This window comes from Vipera berus (assembly GCF_964194415.1).
Source record: "Vipera berus genome assembly, chromosome: 10".
NCBI classification, from domain to species: Eukaryota; Metazoa; Chordata; class Lepidosauria; order Squamata; family Viperidae; genus Vipera; species Vipera berus.
Window position 1 is genome coordinate 6701462 of NC_138213.1, and position 19529 is coordinate 6720990.

The 19529-nt window shown below is 42.1% G+C and overlaps 2 protein-coding genes across 5 annotated transcripts in view; one reads left to right on the top strand and one right to left on the bottom strand.

Annotated features, from left to right (window-relative positions):
- Positions 1-1616, bottom strand: part of PHKB (phosphorylase kinase regulatory subunit beta) — a 103096-nt gene extending 101480 nt beyond the window's left edge. For 3 of the 4 annotated variants that reach the window (XM_081335908.1, XM_081335906.1, XM_081335907.1), the window contains exon 1: positions 1487-1591. In XM_081335908.1, the coding sequence (XP_081192034.1) occupies positions 1487-1553 (67 nt within the window). In that variant the 5' untranslated portion in view covers positions 1554-1591. Of the gene's footprint in view, positions 1-1486 lie in introns of all 4 variants that reach the window. The other variant, XM_081335909.1, reaches the window with a different exon arrangement.
- A 99-nt stretch (positions 1617-1715) lies between these two features.
- The window catches only part of ITFG1 (integrin alpha FG-GAP repeat containing 1), a 78034-nt gene continuing 60220 nt past the window's right edge, over positions 1716-19529 (top strand). Inside the window, exons 1-6 of the mRNA XM_081336051.1 lie at positions 1716-2004; positions 6065-6137; positions 7448-7587; positions 9751-9808; positions 9942-10016; positions 13675-13769. Coding sequence (XP_081192177.1) covers positions 1782-2004; positions 6065-6137; positions 7448-7587; positions 9751-9808; positions 9942-10016; positions 13675-13769 — 664 coding nt within the window. The 5' untranslated portion in view covers positions 1716-1781. The remainder of the gene's footprint in view (positions 2005-6064; positions 6138-7447; positions 7588-9750; positions 9809-9941; positions 10017-13674; positions 13770-19529) is intronic.

Genomic DNA, 19529 nt, shown 5'->3' on the forward strand with positions numbered 1-19529 from the left:
TCGAGAGAAAGGGGAAAAACCAAGAGAGGGAAAGACAGGGAGAGAAATACTGGGAGATCAAATCACAGGGTCAGAAGAAAACTCTTGCAAAATGGATTAGGAAAACGATTAAAGAAACCTGGAACATAAAAGTGTACAAAAAACAGCTGAAGAACAGGAGAAACTGTAGATTGCTGTAATTTCTTCCACCTGGGTTTAGCTTGGATCAGATTAAAACTCCCCATCTAATTATCTGTCTCTGATAGCAAAGTATCAGAAACACAAGTCACATCAAGAAAAAAAGGTGGATAGCCAATAACTTATAATCGGAAATACACAGCACTTGTTCAAGATAGATGTTTCATTTTTGTCTTATCTTGGCTACAATGTATAATATACATATATAAACGTCTTCCAAAGTGTTCTGTAAAACTAGGATTTAATCCCAATCTTGGTGATCTAGCAAAATAGTACGATCGAAATAGTGAGTTCCATCATGTCTAGGACACCAATGAAATTGCCCCAGGACATTTTAAACCAGGTTCTGCTTTCAAAACCAATCATTGCAAATAGCAAGCAGAAAGATCAGGTTTCCTCACTGTGGCTTTTAGCCACGGTGGCAAAACTGAAGGAAACATTAGAAGCACCTAGCATTTTTCGAATCGGTTGTTCTTATTTCTGCAAAACCAGCTTGACGCTTACCTACACAGAAGCCCCTAGAGAGAATTTCAGATGTTTGTTAAGGGGAAGATTGCAGAAGTTTTCTCTGTAGCTTTTCCCATTCACTGATGGCTGCCCCAAAGGGTGAGCAAAACCCCCTCCCAATACTAATTCCTCTTTTTCATTCCTACTATTTAAGTTTATTATAACTGCCCAACTATATTTTGCCAGTCTGCTAAATAAATAAATAAATAAATAAATAAATAAATAAATAAATAAATAAATAAAACTATCTTGACATGTCGAGATATACAAGGCAAAGTCTTAATTTTCCCTTCTTAAAAAAAGGGGGGGAAACAAAGGGGTCTGGCCCAAAGTGAGTCCCTCCAGCCCAGGAAGGGGGCTGGCCGCGAGGGTTGGGAAGGGTCCCCTAAATGATCAAGGGGACCAGGCAAAAGTTTCTGGGTAAGACTTTAAATTATTATTTTTTTACATTTTTTTTTCAAAAAAATGGTCTTTTCAACTGCAAGTCCTCCCGGTTGTGCGAAGGGCCGGTTCATTCTTGGAGCGATGAAGCGAGGGTGGAAAAAGCGAGCAGCAGCAGAAGGAAGAGGACCAGAAAAAGGGAGCGAGAGCTCAGACTACAACTCCCAGAGTTCCCCGCCAGGGCCTTCGCGCTTCAGGCGGCAGAAAGCGCGGCGAGAGGGAGGAGCAGGGAGGGAGGCCGGGCTCGCGGGGCATCCTGGGAGTTGGAGTTCCGAACTCTCCGCTCGGCAAGCGAAAGGAAAGCGAGAGCGAGGCGGCGCGGCGGACAGAAGGGAGACACGCAGGGGGAGAGAAGTCAGACCTGAACGCTTAGAGCGGGCCCTCAGCTCCAGCATTTTCCAGCTCACATCGGCCAGAGAAGACGCCATGGCGGGAGGAGGAGGAGGACGAGCGGCCTGCTCAAAACTCCGCCCGAAGCCAATGGGCCGAAGGGCCCGCCCCCTTGCCAGTAACGGTTGCTCGGCTCCGCCGTAAAGGCACACCGCCCGCGCAGGCGCGCTGCGGCGCCGCCGTAAAGCGAACCCGGAAGTCGCGCGGCCCTGCCCAGCCGTGCCGGTGCTGGCCGCCGAGGAGCCGGTTGGAGTTTTTACCGCGCGATGGGGGGGCCCTGCCGCCCCGCCCGGGGTGCCGTCCCGGTTAGGCCTCGCCGGCCTTGTCTGCTGTGGCTGCTGCTGGTGGCGGTCGGGCCGCTGCTGAAGCCGGGCCGGGCCCTGCAGAATGTCACCTCGCCTCTCTTCGGGGCCGAGGCCTTCGGGACGCTGGCCGCCTTCGGGGACTTCAACTCCGACAAGCAGACCGACCTCTTCGTGCTGAGGCGAGGTGAGAGGCCGAGGCCGGCGGAGGAGCTGCCGGGGGCCTCGCTCTAGTCAGTTGCAACCTGAGGGGGTGGGTGGGTGGGGTCTTTAGGAGGACTGTTCCCACCCACCGCCTTTTTTAATTTTATTTTCTCAGGGGTTTTGAAAACCCGCCTTTGGGGCATCTTTGGGATTAATTGGGGGGGGGGGAAGTCTGCCTAATGGATGTGGAGCAGGGGGCTGGTGGTACTTTGGACGTCCCTCCCACCCCCTTTCAATGAATGATGGGGAAGTTAAACTTTTTAAAACGTCTCTGGCGATTCTCAGTCCTCCAGGTCGTGGTTGTTCCCCCCCCCCAAAGGTGCTTTTTTAGGAAGCAACTGGACTTTCCTGTTTTTTCTTGGAAGATCTTTCACGTCTTCAGCTCTGACTGGAATGGTGGGGAATGGAAGGATTTATACTCCTTGCAGACAGCTGGTCAGTTGCATCCTTTCCCAGCAGGGCTGTCAAACTGGCGGCCTGCGGGGCCGGGTGCGCCACGCACAGGCCACGCCCACCCCAGCTCCGCAAAGGCTAAAAAAAAAACCCTCGCGATACGTCACATGACACGATCGAGTTTCGCACCCGTGTTTCAGAGAGTCGTCGAGGCCCCCTTGAGGTGATGTCGTATCCCTCCCCCTCTGTGGAGAAGAGCTGTTCCAAAGAGGGGATACAACATCATCTATCTCCATCCTACCACGCAGCCCTTTCAGCAGTTCCGAGAAGGCTCCACACCACGGGTGTCAAACCCGATCACGTCACGTGACGTATCGTGACATCTTTTGCGGGGCTGGGTGTGGCCTGCGCGTGACGCATCCGGCCCGTGGGCTGCCCATTTCACACCCCTGCTCCACACCCATTTCCACCACTCCAGTGATCCTGAGGACACAAATAAACCTCCAAGTGGCCTCAACGGCTCTCTAAAAAATTGCAAATGACCAGCTGTCTGCAAGGAGTATAAATCCTTCCATTCCCCACCATTCCAGTCAGAGCTGAAGAAGCTTCATGGATGAGAAGCGAAACATCTTCAAAGGGAAAACAAGAAGGTCCAGTTGCCTCCTGAAAAAGCATCTTTGGGAAAACTTTTAAAAACTACTCAGAATCATTCTCAAGGTGACTGTGAACCTGATCTTGTGTCATATGGTGCTATTGGGAGTTTAATCGTCGTTGATACAGTCGGAATGAACTTTGGGGAGTGTCAGATATCACACATATGTGAATTGCCCATTTTATCATCTCTTCAGTCACTTTCTCCTTTCTGGAGACTCTGAATTTGCCCCTTTTGGCTATTGCATTCTAGGAGGAATATCAAAGGTTAAAGATTAAATCTTGCTTGGCTATGTTTGTGCCATTGTTGTACTGATCAGGTAGATGCACACCAAAAGCTTATTTCCCTAGATTTTTGTCTTTGTTACTTTAGAAGTAACTCAAGGTAGCAAACAGACGTAATACAGGCAGTCCTCGACCTACACCAGTTCACTTAGTGACTATTCAAAGTTACAGCAGCACTGGGAAAAGTGAGTTAGGACCATTTTGCACACCTACGACAATTGCAACATCCCCACAGTCGTGTGATCAAAATTCAGCCGGTTGACAACTGACTCACATTTATGACCATTGCAGTGTCCTGGGGTCACGCGATCCCCTTTTGTGACCTTCTGACAAGCAAAGTCAATGGGGAAGCCAGATTCACTTAACAACCGTGTTACTAATTTAAGAACTGCAATGATTCACTTAGCAACTGTGGCAAGAAAAGTCGTAAAATGGGGCAAAAGTCGCTCAACCAATATCTCACTTAGCAACAGAAATTTTGGGCTCAATGGTGTTTGTAAGTCGAGGACTATCTGTATTCCTTCCTCCTGCTGTTTTCCTCAGAACAGAGAGCTGGGCTGACAGAGAGGGACTGGTTCAAATTCACCCAACTGGCTTTCCTGGCTAAGGCGGGACTAGAACTCACCCTCTCCTGGTTTCTAGGCCAGCACCTTAATCACCACACCAAACTGGCTTTGCCAACATAGGAATTTGCCAGTTGGTCAGCAAACGAGTCCAAAAATTATGTTAATGTAGCGAGTATAAGTAGTAGAGCAGGTGTCTTCAAACTTGGCCCTTTTATGACTTGTGGACTTCAACTCCCAGAATTCCTCAGCCAGCGTGCCTGGCTGAGGAATTCTGGGAGTTGAAGTCCACAAGTCATAAAAGGGCCAAGTTTGAAGACCCCTGTAGTAGAGTGACACTGATGTCTTTTTGTCAAATTATTTGTACGTTCGTCCTAATGTTTTGGCCTCTTAAATGTGTTGGTATAGGAACATATGCTAACAGTGATTCATATACTGGTTTGCTTACCTTGTCCTCCTTTTGTTGGTTAAGAAAGGCATATTGAAATGTGAATAGCAGACAATGGACGTGAATTTCCTTATTGTTGACATCACAGCCAGAATGTGCCACATAAATGTTTCTCTTTGGCATGTAAACAAAGCAGATATCCTTCTGCCAATAACCACCGGGCACAGAAAGCAATTTCCTTCTCATGCTAATGTGTTTACTTTATAAAGGTCACAAAGTTCCTTGTTTCATTTTGGCTTCAATATGTCTGACGTCAAGTAGGGTCTGTCTTTTTACATGCACAATAAATTAAGGCAGAGTGGGCTTCGTTAAAGTTATAATTGAGATTTCCTGACAGAAGGAGTGAAGCTTAAGAAAGGCCTTGTTGTTACTGGTGGACTGCTAAAGTGTTTTGTGGGTTGAACCTCAGGTAAAAAAGAATAAAGAATGCTGGAGTGATGAAAGAAATGTAACTTTTGTTTATTGGCACTTGTGTATTCCATACCTTTATAAGTAAATCAGGGATGATTCCTACACTGGAGGATTTCACTATAGCTACAGCTCTCAGTTAATCATCTGTTTTGACGATTAAGTTTTCTTCATGCTTTTTGTACTATATAAATCATGAGACATCATTGTGCAATTTCAAAGAAATAAATTTGTAAAAATAAAAAGAATAGAAAGCAATAGGTTGGGCTGTGGAGAGGACAGTTTGTTCCTAAATATAGTCTCTTCCTTTGGTTTACTGTATACTAATACAGATCAGTAGGAAATATAATTTGCAAATCTTAAGTAAAGAATATGCTACAGTACTTTTTGGGTTGGCTTACTTTTAATTTCACAGCTGTGTTATTGAAAGACTTAAGCATTTCTTTTTTAATTGTTTGGAAACCTAGCAATGATTTTTAAAAGGGAAAATTTTTAAAAAAAAATAGGGCTTCCTGCGTGCAGCAGTAACTAGTAACAAACTTTCCTGAAGTTGCAGTGTGAATATTGGAGTTTACAATTACAGAATAACAGAGTTGGAAGGGACCTTGGAGGTCTTCTAGTCCAACCCCCTGTTCAGGCAGGATGTGCTGAAAATGTTCTAGCATTTCCCCATGAAATAAAGTTAGGGCATCAGGGATGTTAAGTAGACTTAGCTTGATCATTATGATCCATGTATGCACCTCGTACAAGGTAAGCAAAATGATCTTGGAGACTGACAAGCTCTGTTGCCAAGGCAACAAGAGGTCAAATACTTTTTAAGCCCCTAACTTCCAGATACCATTCAGAAATGGCCAGGACACTTCCTTAATTCGCTAAACTATAAGAAGAAGAAAGAATGGCTGACTTGCTTGATTCTCTGATAGGCAATCTCAATAAAGCAATGGGTGCTTCATCACTGGAGGCTTTCAAGAAGAGACTGGGCAGCCACCTGTCAGAAATGGTATAGGGTCTTCTGCTTGAGAAGTGGGTTGGACTAGATGACCTACAAGGTCCCTTCCAACTCTGTTATTCTGTAATTTGAGGCTTCCTGTGGAGTTGATTTCTTGATCTGGTCTACCTAGTGGGGCGGACACATATATGCCTCCAAAACCTGGAGAAAACACCCTGTGTGCTTATTATTTCTTTAGATGAGGTAAAAGGAGGTGGGGTTGAAAAGCAGAAAGTCCAAAGATTGTTACTCTGATATTTGTTGTTGCTATTGAAGTAAAAAGATGTATTTCCTCCTCCCTTTACAGAGAGTGAATTAAATATCTTCCTTGCGGACCAAAATGAGCCCTACTTTAAGCCCAAAGTCAAATTACTCTTAAGGTAAATGCAGCGTACTGGAATTGTTCCAATAGATTTTGTGTGCTGTTCATTCTATGTATCTGGATGTTAAATGGATCTTACTAAAATACTCGGGTCTCAAAGATCTGTTTTGTAATGTTCGTATGGGGATTTTTCTGCAGCCTCAAAGATGATTACAGTAATAATTCATGATGTATCTAACCTAGTGATGTTTTACATTCATAATGAAGCAGAGCACTAAACGTGAAATAAGCCCTTTTTTTTTGAGGACAATGTATTTTTCAATAAATGTGCTTAGAGCTGCCCATGCAATACATTGGCATTTTTAAAGTATTAATGGAGCCAATGGTTTTCAGAAAAAATATTGTAGATTATTTTCAGCTTGTTCGTTGTGCTTTCTGATGTGAAACAATGAACACGTACTGCGGAGGAGATATGGCAGGGGAAATATGAGGGGGGAAAAGCTCAAACCCTTTATTGCCAAATCTGCTACTTCCTTTCCACAGCATTCTCTACCAAGAGAGTCCACATCTCCACAATTTAAAACAGGGCAACTGAAGTCTAACTTATGGACTTCAACTCCCAGAATTCCCCAGCCAACATGGCTGGCTGAAGAATTCTGGGAGTTGAGGTCCATAAGTCTTACAGTTGCCAAGTTTGGAGAGCCCTGATTTAAAATCTTTTCAAATGCTAATACCTTCCCTTTCTCAGGAGTACTAAAATTCTATTTGGATTTAAGTGATTAAACTACACTTGGAAATTGATACCAGTTTTAATACCTATATTATAGAGCAGGGGTGTCAAACTGCCGGCCCATGGGCTGGATGCATCACAACAAAACCACGCCCTCCCCATTGCCGGCAATGGGGAAAAAGTCGCGATACGTCGCGTGATGTCACGTGACGTTGCGAGTTTGACATGCCTGTTATAGACTATCAAATGTGTTGATGAAATTTGTCTGTTTTTTTAGAGTAGTTCACTAAAAATGTACTGCCAGAAACCCAGCAGTGCAGAAACCATGATTCCTGTGTCCCTATTTGCCAGAAATATGACAGCTCTCATAGACATTTAGAAAGAAAAGACAATGATAAATTTTAATCTTTGAAGATTTTTTTTGAAGGACAAAACTAGTTCTGAAGTGTGAAATCGTTTAAGCCATTGGAGCTGCAAAATTTAGGATGGTATAGTGCTGAAGATGATTTTGTCAAGATTTTATTTTGAACTAGAACAATTATACGTAAGGCAGCATTATATAAGTGTCATTTCTTTCAATATAGTGTTTTCTTATGGTAGATTTGGTGCCTAAACTTTTTTTCCTCCCTTAATTTCAGGGATGTTGTGATAACCAGTGTAGTTCCTGGTGATTACAATGGTGATTCACAAATGGATGTCCTTTTGACAACTCGTCCAAAAGAACAGCCTAATGCTCACCTATCAGTCTGGATTTTCTGGGGAAATAATCAAACTTTAGGTAGGCTATATTGCAGTGATAATGTCCAGAAAATATTCATTGAGTTCTTCTGCAAACCAACTATAAATATCCCCATTCTGGGGTGAATGTGAGAGATGAATGTACTTAAATTCAGTTTACATATAGTCCTTGACTCAAGAGCCTGTGTAATAGTGGAAGAGCATATTGTGTGCAAGAAGCGTATAATATCCCCTTATACCTCCATTTGGATTTATCTGAAATTCTAGAACACGGGTGTCACGTGACACATCGCAATGTTTTTTGCCTTTGCGGAGCTGGGGTGGGCGTGGCCTGTGCGTGACGTATCCGGCCCGTGGGCCGCCAGTTTGACACCCCTGTTCTAGAGGCATGCTGCCCAACAGCAGGCTAGATAGTCCAACCTGGAAAAGAGCCAGGTTGTGTATTCACCAAAGAAAGAAAAAATATATATATCTGGAGAACAACTAGAGTCGTAGTAGACCACTACATATACCTGGCCAATGGTTCTCAGTGGAAGGTGATACAATAAAGGAAATTGAATGGCGTGTCAAATGTGGTTGGCAGGCATTCTGCAGGCTAAGCATAATTCTCAAGCACAACCTCCTCCTATGCCTGAAGAGAAAAGTTTTCCATCATTGTCTGTTACCTGCTCTAACACACGCTGGCGAAACATGGACACTAGCCTCACAATTGACACAAAAGCTATGAGTGGCGCAAGGAGTCATGGGAAGAGACGTGCTTGTCATCCCAAGACAAGTTGGAAAGACCTGCACCTAGATCGGAGGACAAAGAATACGTCATCCAGAGAGTAAAAGAACTGAAATGGAAATGGGCTGGTCACCTAGCAAGAAGAACTGATGGCAGGTGGAGCAAGGCAGTCATAGAACGGATCCCACTTGATTGAAAAGTGTCCACGAAAGAGAGCTAGAACAAGATGGCGTGACGACATCAGCAAATACGGTGGGCCCAATTGAAAGCTCAGGACCGTATTGTTGGGAAGCACACAAAAGGGGCCTTCATCCTGCAGTGGATAAACAATGGCTAAAATGGTGATGGTGATGATGGTAACACCTTTATATATGACCAACAACTTTTGTCTAGGATAAGACATAGTGTATACATGTGAATGAGTTTGTGTAATTTATATACATATATATGGTGCTGGAGAAGACTCCTGCGAGTCCCTTGGACTGCAAGGCGATCAAACCGGTCAGTCCTAGAGGAGATCAATCCTGACTGCTCTTTAGAAGGCCAGATCCTGAAGCTAAAACTCAAATACTTTGGCCACCTAATGAGAAGGAAGGACTCACTGGAGAAGAGCCTAATGCTGGGAAAGGTTGAGGGCAAGAGAAGAAGGGGACGACAGAGAATGAGGTGGCTGGATGGAGTCACTGAAGCAGTAGGTGTAAGCTTAGATGGACTCCAGAAGATGGTAGAGGACAGGAAGGCCTGGAGGAACGTTGTCCATAGGGTCGCGATGGGTTGGACACGACTTCACAGCTAACAACAACATATAGGCTGAATAGGCTTTGTAGATTTTTTCCTCTATCCATTTCTCCATTTGTGCAGAGATGCATATGTCAGCTGGACATGTGCAATTTTTAAGTAATGTGCACGCTGCTCTGATTCAGGTTAAAATACATGAGCTGTGCAGTGTCTTTCTGTATCATCAGTGAATAATTAGGCAAGAAATTTTTTCTTGATTTTCTTTTTTAACCGTCATGTTGAAATGATATCGTATTGTCTTCCGTTAAGAATTACACGTACATATTTTGAAAGGTGTTTTAGAGATGTTAAGAATATCTGTTCAGAGTGTAGTGCTTTTATGTTCCATTGTTATTAATGAAAACAAAGTAAAATCATTATCGAAGGCATAAACTCTTTTCACTACAGGAAACCATACTGGACGTTATAGTCCAGCCAGTTAAAATTGTTTTAAGGATTATTATTATAAATAAACAGATCTAGCTTCAGTTCCTTGAATTTCTTCATTTTTTTTTCTAGATGAAATAGAGAAATCTCTTGGATAGTTTCATATTCCTCTGGAATAGGAAAAGGGTTAATTTCAGTCTGTAGTAATGGTGAATACAAAGAATCATAAATAAAGCAAAGACCCAATTGAATGTATGTAAATGTGAACATGTAACAAATGTGACTCTTTTTTGTTTTTGTTTTTTCCCCTAGATATAAATCATAAATTTGTAGCAAATAGGACATTTGATGATGAACCATTAATCATGGAGTAAGTGTATGCTTACTGTGAGATTTTTAAGAGTGAAATTATGGGGGGGGGGTTGGTTTTCCTTTTAAAGTGGTTGTATACAATTGTGTAATTTGAATATCCAACTTTTGTTGTTTTGCTGTTGCTTCTGAAGTTTCAATGGTGATTTAATTCCTGACATCTTTGGAGTTACCAATGAATCTAAAAGGCCAGAAATACTGATTGGCAGGTAAGCTAATATCTTCATTATTGTTATATCCTAAGAATTTGCTATACACAGTATTTCGGTAATAAATACTTATCACTGCAAGCGGTGTATTTTGATGGAACCAAACTTTGGCTAAATGTTGGCAATGTACCATACTTAAAAAGCGAATTCTTGCAAGATAATTGTAACCTGCGGTTCATATTACAGAGAATCCTTGACTTAACAACCACAGTTGGAACTAAAATTTATGTTGCTAAAAAAAAAAGGAAGTTGCTAAATGAGTTGTCAAGCAGATCATCCGCTCATTAAATAAATCCACTTTTCCCCCATTCACATTGCTTGTCGGAAGCCACCTGGGAAGGTCACAGATGGTGATCACGGGACCCCAGAACACTGTATTATGTTTCCCCCAAAATAAGCCCTAGCCCAGGGGTAGGCAACCTTGGCTCTTTTATGACTCGTGGACTTCAAATCCCAGAATTCCTGAGCCAGCTTAGCCCAGGGGTAGGCAACCTTGGCTCTTTTATGACTCGTGGACTTCAAATCCCAGAATTCCTGAGCCAGCTTAGCCCAGGGGTTGGCAACCTTGGCTCTTTTATGACTCGTGGACTTCAAATCCCAGAATTCCTGAGCCAGCTTAGCCCAGGGGTAGGCAACCTTGGCTCTTTTATGACTCGTGGACTTCAAATCCCAGAATTCCTGAGTCAGCTTAGCCCAGGGGTAGGCATTTTTTTAAAAAAAATTAATCTTAACTGTTAAGGTTGAGCGGGTTTCTTGGTATTGGGAATTTGTCGGCATGCAGCCAGGCGCCATGCCCCTTTTCACATGGACCCACCCAGAGGACTGCCATCTTCGGCCAGGGGTTTAACTTTTGTATGGACCCAATGAGAGTGTTCAGCACCTCAAAAGTAAAATGGGGTGTTGTGCAGCGCTTTGCGCTTCCCTGGGGCTTTCTAACACTTCTGTCAAGACAAACACATCACACTTAGAGAAGTCAATCAGATTATCCTCCTGTTTCCATAGAAACAGCGCAGCAATTTTCGAACTTGTTTCTTCCCCCCCCCCCACCCCAGGCCTCTAACTTTTTAAATTAAGCAACATATTTGGTATCCTTGGCAAGTAACTTTGGTTAAATAAAAAAAGGCAAAAGAATCATTCATTTAAGTAAATGATGAAATAACGTAAGACTGTGGTATTTGAAGGCCCAAATCGTAGTAGTTGGTATAAGCCCTAATTGGATTGGTCTCAGGAATCTGTTTGTGGCATTTTCTTTGACAGGACAAATGACTAGCATAAAAAGCAGTGTTTTGTTTTACAAATCATGTTTTAGGTTTGTGTGGTGTAAATAGGGGTGGGCCTTCTTTTCAGATATGGGGCATGAGTTGACCATTAAGTTATTTCAGTCGTATGGAGATTACTCCATAAAATCTGCGACTTAACAGAACAAAGCCTTCAAATTGCTCTGGGGTTATGCAGTAGCAATTACAACCTCACATAAGTTTTGTTAGAAGATTTTAGCAGCTTTTGAACGGTGGGGGGGGGGAAAACCCCACCTCCTCTCTGTTCTTGGTTCTCTTCCTCCTTTCCCCTCTTCCACCTCCCCGCCATGAGAAATATTTTTTTAGTAGAATGTCATTCTTTTCTTCAAATGAAGTGCAGGATTATAGTCACACTGCATGAAAAGTATGGGTAGGTCTTATCCCTTTGTGAATCAGTGCTCTGCTTTTGTTCCTTTTTTTTTATCCCGAAGAAAAGGATGCGAGTGCTACAGACACCAGCTCGTTGGAGATGGAAATGTTTTCCTGCCAAGTCTTGAAACATTTTGGAAGAGGCATTAATTCTAACAATAAAATTAATCAGCAGGGGGGTAATTTAATTTGCAGTAAAATGCTAATTTCTGGAAACCATGCTTCAGAAGGAATGTTGTTAAACTATTCAAAGAGGAGGAGGACTGGGACCAGGACTGTGGGGACCTTGGTGCTCTCTGAGCTGGGTGGTTTTCTTGCAGATGTTTCATTACCCAGTTAGGTTACATCATCAGTCTAGTCAAGACAGGCAAATTCAAAAAAACCCTATATGAGCTTTGATTTCGCTATTGTGAGAAAGAATCCAGAGACTCTACACAGCATCCGTTTTCTTATATTGTGACTCCTGTAAGGAACCAGAAGCTTATTGATAAGCATCCAGGCACAGTTTCCTTGACTCTGGCAAATGTTGTTAAACTATAAAACTAGGTAGAAAAGAATATTTGTAGCTCAGAGTTGAACCAAGGGATCCTTGGTCTTGCATTGATGATGTTGCCTTGTTTGCTACTGAAACATCTGCAAGAAAACCATCAAGCTCTGAGACCATCAGGGAGCCCCTAACTTGACGATGTACCATGGTTATCTTTTTATGTTTACATTTTATTTCATTTGAAGCATTGCTTGTTTGCTTTACTTATCTGCAGAATTGATAAGTAAGACCGTGATAAATCGGCTAACTGAAGATGTTCATTTCATAAAAAATCTACAGCATATATAAAGTGCTTGATTTATATACGTTAGTTTTTGATGGAGTGGTGCCATCATACAACAAGCCTAATTTGTTATTAAGATTAACAAAATTAATTTGTGATGTTTGTGACACATGGTATGCCCAACAAATGAAATATGTTTTAACAGTCATGCACGTGGCAAGATAATATCCAATTTCCCTTATGGTGTTGAACCACAAACCACACACACACACACATATATGTTTTTGCTGATGGAATATCCCTCTCTTTAGAATGCGCGAGCAAAACATTTTAATTGCTTGAACCTATGGCTCCAGCTTTTCTCTAAATTTAAATCAACTTACAAATAACTCAGGTATGGAAATCAAATTCTATTAACGTCTTAATCAACAGAGGAGACTTAGTTGGGAAGCAAGACTCTAGGGAATAAGCATCTAAAGCCAAATCTTCTTAAAGAATACTTAATCATTGAATGAACTGGCCAGAGGTTTAGCCAGCATAGCAATTTCAATTAAATGTATTTTAATCATCAGCTTTAAAAAAAAAACAACCTTTGAAGCAAATGGCCCGGCCTATTCATCATTTTCCCCTTGTTTCTTATTGCTAGCAGTTGTCTTACTAAGGCAGTTTTAATGATTCTTTTAAAATTTACATTGGGCCTCCTGGTGTCTATATGCAGTACAGCATAATTTCAGTTACCACTCCCAAAGTAAATTATTAGATAGAGTTGCTTGCCAGTGGAGTTCTCCAGTACAGGTAATCCTTGACCTATGACCGCAATTGAGCCCAAAATTTCTGTTGCTAAGTGAAACATAGTGTCCCATTTTACAACCTTTCTTGCCACAGCTGTTCACTGAATCACTGCAGTTGTTTAAGTTAGTAACACAGTTGTTAAGTGAAACTGGCTTCCCCATTGATTTTGGGGACCCCCATGACGCCGGGACACTGCAACCCTTGTACATACGAGTCAGTGGCCAAGCGTCTGAATTTTGATCATGGGGATGCGGAAAATGGTCGTAAGTGTGAAAAATGGTTATAGGTCAATTTTTTTCAGTGCTGTTGTAATTTCGAACTGTCACTAAATGAACTGTTGTAAGTCGAGGGCCACCTGTACTATTTACGTACGTAAAGAACCTCACGAAATGCATATAAGCTGTTAATTTTCAAAATGTTATTTCTCAGGAATTTAACATGGCTCCAAATGCTGGATGCAGAAAATGCAATGTTTAAGCCTCACTCCCACGCATTCATCGATATGAATCACGATTTCACTGCAGGTAAGTCTCCTTGAAACTTTTAAAATAAATAAATAAATAAATAAAAGTTTTCCCCGTGAGATAGGCACATAAACAGCAGCGAATATTAATCGGAGGCACGCAAAACATTTTGAGCGAAGAATGCTCCCAGCAAGGTCCAAGCAGCCTATTTCTAATTCGAAATATTGTGCTGGGCTCTGGTCTTGAAAAACTAAAAAGCAGCGGATTGGATTAGTGCTCGAATGGGAGACCCCCTCAGAATTAACCAAAGCTATGGGCTAGAGAAGATTTTGGTTTAAAAAAAAATCCCCAAAAAAGGCCGTGGCAAACAACTACTTTGTTGTACTGCTGTAAAGTCATCCGAAGTTGAGCTCAACTCAAAATAGAACTTTCTTCCGTCTTCATCGAGTGTTTCCTAAACACGGCCACCTCCAGGCATATGGACTTCAAATCTCAGAATTCCACCATCACCTGGGAGTTAAAGTCTACCTACCAGGGCATGGCTGCCCGTGTTATAAACGTCAAAATAAAATTAAAAAAAAATGTCTATGGAGATTCTCAGTCATCCAGGTCTTGGTTGTCCCAAAGGTGCTTTAAAAAAAAAAGGCAACTGGACTTCCTTGATTTTTTTTCTTTGAAAACATTTTGCTTCTCAACCAAGAAGCTTCTTCCGTTCTAACTGAGGTTAGACTACTCCAAATATTATACTAGCAATATTTAAAATTGGCTGAGTTGGCTGGGAGTCTTAACTAGGAATTCCCTTTTTCTCCACAGTATCAATGGATGTTTTTTTTAAGAAGAGATTGGACAACCATTTGTCTGGAATGATATAGGGTTTCCTGCCTGAGCAGGGGGTTGGACTAGAAGACCTCCAAGGTCCCTTCCATTCTATTCTATTCTATTCCTATTCTATGACAAAATTCTGTTCTTGCGTTCTGTTCTATTCCTCTTAGACTTCTTATCAATATGCTATGCATACTATGATATAGTTACTTGATAGCGAGATGGGTGGCAGTATAAATATGAGAAAATAAATAAATTGCTCTTTTGGGTTTCTCTCACAGGGGCCTGGATTGGGGTTAATTTAATTACCGGTATGTGACCTCATGCTGCAGTTACATCACGATTCTTTTGCTTCAAATAACACCGTCCTTTTCCTACGCCCGTCATCTTGCAAAACAGTGGGCAAACATAATTTTATGCTTGTCGTATCAAAATCCTAAAAATTGACAGAACCTAATCTTTTTTTTCCCCTATTTCCAATACCCCCAGTTCTCCAAACAGTGGAATGTTAATAACTTTAATACCACGCCAATGTTGTTGCACTGAAACAATACAACACAGCGTAATCAAAAGGAAAAAAAAGGAGAGGCAGTTTGTGGGTTCCAATTGGCATGAGTATCTGTGACTGTATTATTCCATTTAATTTCACGGCAGGTGTTGCATTCTGCATCTCTGCTCAGCCATCTCTCTCTCTCTCTCTTTCTAAAGGCATTTTTAATGTCAAAAATATTGCCGGATTTTGCACTTTGCTACACGATATTTGGTTGGTTGATAATGAAGGGAGATCATAGATCTCATTCGATTGATCATGAGAGTTCTTGTGTTATCTGCCTCTGTAGGTTCCTTCTTGTGCCTTGTTGATTTCCCTTCACCTTTTCCCATCTTGGTGGCTGCTGATTATTATGGTTATTAAGACTGTGATTCTCCCAGGTTCTTTCATCTTCCAGCTTTAAAAAAAACCTGTCTTGACTTTTTTTTCCCCCCATCGCTTTTGTTCTGGATCCTTTTGAATGTCTCTTTTGATTTAGTTTTGGCTCACCCGTACGATTCACGTTTTTAATCCTGTTTTCTGCACTGTGTAAAAAAAAAATGGCTCACCAATGCAGTTTTATAACAAGCAATGAATCAATATGATTCTCTTGATTTTAGTGGGTTGGATTATGGCAGAGAGATAAATACAATGACTGAAAAGGCTTCAGGGGGAAAAATAGTGGAATTGGAGGAAAGAAATTGTTTGAAAGATCAAAGGCAAATTGGTTGTGGGGGGGGGAAGCAAATACCAGGTTGCCCTACATATAGAGAATGTTTTCTTTCTTTCTCTTGCAAATGTGCTCAAAATAATGAAAGCAGCTAAACTGTTTTTGATAGTGACATTATTATAACAGATTTAAAGTACGTCTGCAAAAAGGAGGCGAGGGGAATCATCTTTACTCTCAGCGTTTTTATGCCACGTTAGTTTTTTTGTTTTTAACCTAATATATTTCAAACTGCTGTTTTACCACCTACTTCCCTGACTATCGTTTGGTATATTTTACTTAGCTGAGATCTAACGAGCTGCAGTCCTTCCAATCTGTTTTTGGAATTCTATTGGTTACCTAATAGAAATTATGCGTGTAACGTATTTTGGGAAATAAGAACATCAGTTGTTAAGAAAACGAACACGTTGTGGTACTTGAGGAAGTCAGTTTCTGCATTCCGAGCCTTATCTTTTTCTATGATATATCTATTCTACATACAGTAGATATCCCAGATTTGACAATACAGTACAATAACGGACCCAAATTCTGTGTCTTCCTGAAAACATGGAATGTTTTTCTTTGTTTAACATGTCTACCATTTTTTTGTATTTTAGAACCCTATACTACTTCTTTTCCATTGTCTGTCTGTCTGTCTATCTCTATCTATCTATCTATCTATCTATCTATCTATCTATCTATCTATCTATCTATCTATCATCTATCTTCATCTATCTTCTTTGTCTAAGGCCCTGGGTATGCAGTCAATGCTATTTCAGTAATTTGAGAGTCCCTTCGGTGAACATTTCAAAACGAAATTGCTCTTAACAATATTGATAGTATAGATATCTTAAGGGAACTCTATCCCTTTAGAATCATTTATCCATCTATCTGGTTGACATGCTGCTCTGATGAGCTTGCGCAGTTTAATACAGTAATAGGGTTAAAACATAAATTCCCTAAAGAAATATTCCAAGCCCTGGGGAACATCCCAAATTCAAATGCTTCCCTTGCGGGGTATGGCCAGGGCGGGGGTGGGGGGTGGGGGGGAAGAGGAGATGGATGGGGAACAATTTCAATCCAACCCTGAAAATTCAATTTCAGTCAATCCAGATTTTGCTTCCTACTTCATCTTCTCCTTCTTCCTTTCCTCTTCCTACCCTTCTCTTCCTCCTACTCCACCTCTTTCTCCTTTTCCTCCTCCTCCTCCTCCTCCTTTTCTCCTCCACCTCCTCCAAAAGAGTTAGAGCCAATCAGATCTCCAGGAGAATGCTACTCCAGGCAAGGACAATATTAACTGAGAAAGCCCATCCCAATAATCCATGCAAATAACGCTCCCTAATATGTAGACACTTATCATTATTGACATAGTTTCTCTAAAAAAAAATTGACTTCAACTCTAATGCTTCTTCATCTTTGATTAATGTCAAGCTATATTGATCTAATCTGTCCCCTTAGAGAGCATGGTTTACGTACTGTCTCCAGCACGATGTATTCAAAGGTTCTTGTTGTTTTTTTAACAGAAACAGATTTATAGCTATGTGTTGCCAAAGACATTCACCAAGGCGTTATATATGGATGTTGAGATTAAAAAAAAATGTAAACACCCCCTCACACACAAAAACAACCTTTTCTTAATGATTGGGAGCTGTCACATATTCCTGAATATCAAATACTTGCAGTTTAAACTAATGGACTCCTTATGATACAAGTTAGGTGAACATAAGGTTTATGAGGAAGTCGTTTTGTGTTCACAGTTTTGGAACACTGCATGAATTCTCTTAACATCACTTTTGTTGTTTACTCACACACACACATACAGACAGACACACAAACACACACACCATTCCTTTGTAAGCGTGAGGTGCCTTTCATTGTCAAACTATATTTGTGGTCAGACGTTCGTCCTCTTTGGTTTTGCTACATTTTTTTTCTCACACTAGCTTAATTTTGCGATTACCCTGTCTTTAGTTAAGCTGCAAAGTGGCAATTACATTGCTGTAGTCTTTTAGCAAATCCGCCCCCTGATTGCCAATCCTTGTAGAACTAAAACAACACAAGGCACACTCAGAGGCGTCCTAAGCTTTGAAGGAGTTGGTGCACCAGAAAAACAGTGACGCTCTTCGTAAATTGAGATAGAGGGAATAATAGAGGATCTTGGGAAGAGACTTGGCTGACTTGAACCCAGAACAGAAGTATTTCTGGATTTGGGTGTCTATGGAGATTCTCAGTCATCCAGGTCATGGTTATCCCAAAAGTGTTTGTTTGTTTCAAAAGGCAGCTGGACTTTCTTTGGTTTTCCTTGGAAGATGTTTCACTTTTCATCCAAGAGAAGCATTAAAGTCCCCCCCCCCTTTGGATTGACCCACGCTTGTCAATAAATGTACTGATTCAGTTGAAACCATTGTTTCCTCCAAAACATAGTTGCAAGGAAATCATAGCTTAAAGTACACTCATAAATCAAAGTTAAAAAACAATAGCTTGACCGGTACATTTTTTTTCCTATTCAGTCATGTCTGATTCTTGGAGACTACCTAGACCAGGGCTTTTCAACCAGTGGTACGGGTACCACCTGTGCCACACTGGCACCTGGCAGGTGATATGCGACCATCCTAGAAAAGTGGTAGCGGGGGAGGGGAATGAGCTGAACTGGTGGTAGCACTGCACAAGCCTGAGCGAGAGACGGCTGGAGCTGCAGGGCTGTCAGGGCTCAGCGGAAGAGCTTGGCGCTGATCCTGGTGCTTCTGCTGAGCACAGAAGAAGCGCCGATCAGCTGGAACGTTGCAGCATCTCCAGGGTCTTGTGATTTACATTCAGATGCTTGGCAACTGATTCACATTTATGACAGTCACAGTGTCCCAGGGTCATGTGAAGTGACCAAAACCTGCTGCAACCACCCAGCAGACGGGGGGGGGGATAAAAAGCAAACACCCACCCCACCCCACCCTCGCTGCCAATCCTCAACAGAAATGCTCACAACAATGAAAACCTCGGACAGGAGGAAGGGCACCGCTGGGCGGGCAGGCAGGTGTCTTGCTCGTCTGTGGCTTGGGGGGCACTTTTTTCAGTGCCATTGTAACTTCGAACAGTCACTAAGCGAACTGTTGTAAATTGAGGACTACCTGTACTTCATTACTTTTTTCTTTTTCTTTTTCTTTTTCTTTTTTTTTTTGGTCATCAAGTTTTTGACACCTTCCTAGGCGACTGGAGGTACACAGATGTTGCCATATCCTAAAAGTGGTACAATGGGCGAAAAGGTTGAAAAGCCCTGGACTAGGCAAGTCCTTGGTATGGCTTTTCAGACATGGTTTGCCACTCAGCCATCCTTTCTAGGGCTGAGAGAAAGTGACTGGCTCAATCTAATGTATCAGTTGCCATTTTTAGATAAAGGTCAAGGTAAAGGTTCCCCCGCACATGCGTGCTAGTCGTTTCCGACTCTAGGGGCCGGTGCTCATCTCCGTTTCAAAGCCGAAGAGCCAGCGCTTGTCCGAGGACGTCTCCGTGGTCATGTGGCCGGCATGACTAGACGCCAAAGGCACACAGAACGCTGTTACCTTCCCACCGGAGTGGTCCCTATTTTTCTACTTGCATTTTTACGTGCTTTCAAACTGCTAGGTTGGCAGAAGCTGGGACAAGTAACAGGCGCTCACTCTGCTACGCGGCACTCGGGATTCGACCCGCCAAACTCGGGATAGTCGCGTCCATTATATTTCTACAGTATTCAAAAGCTACAGAAGGTGGGCTGGGGATGCAGCATAAACCG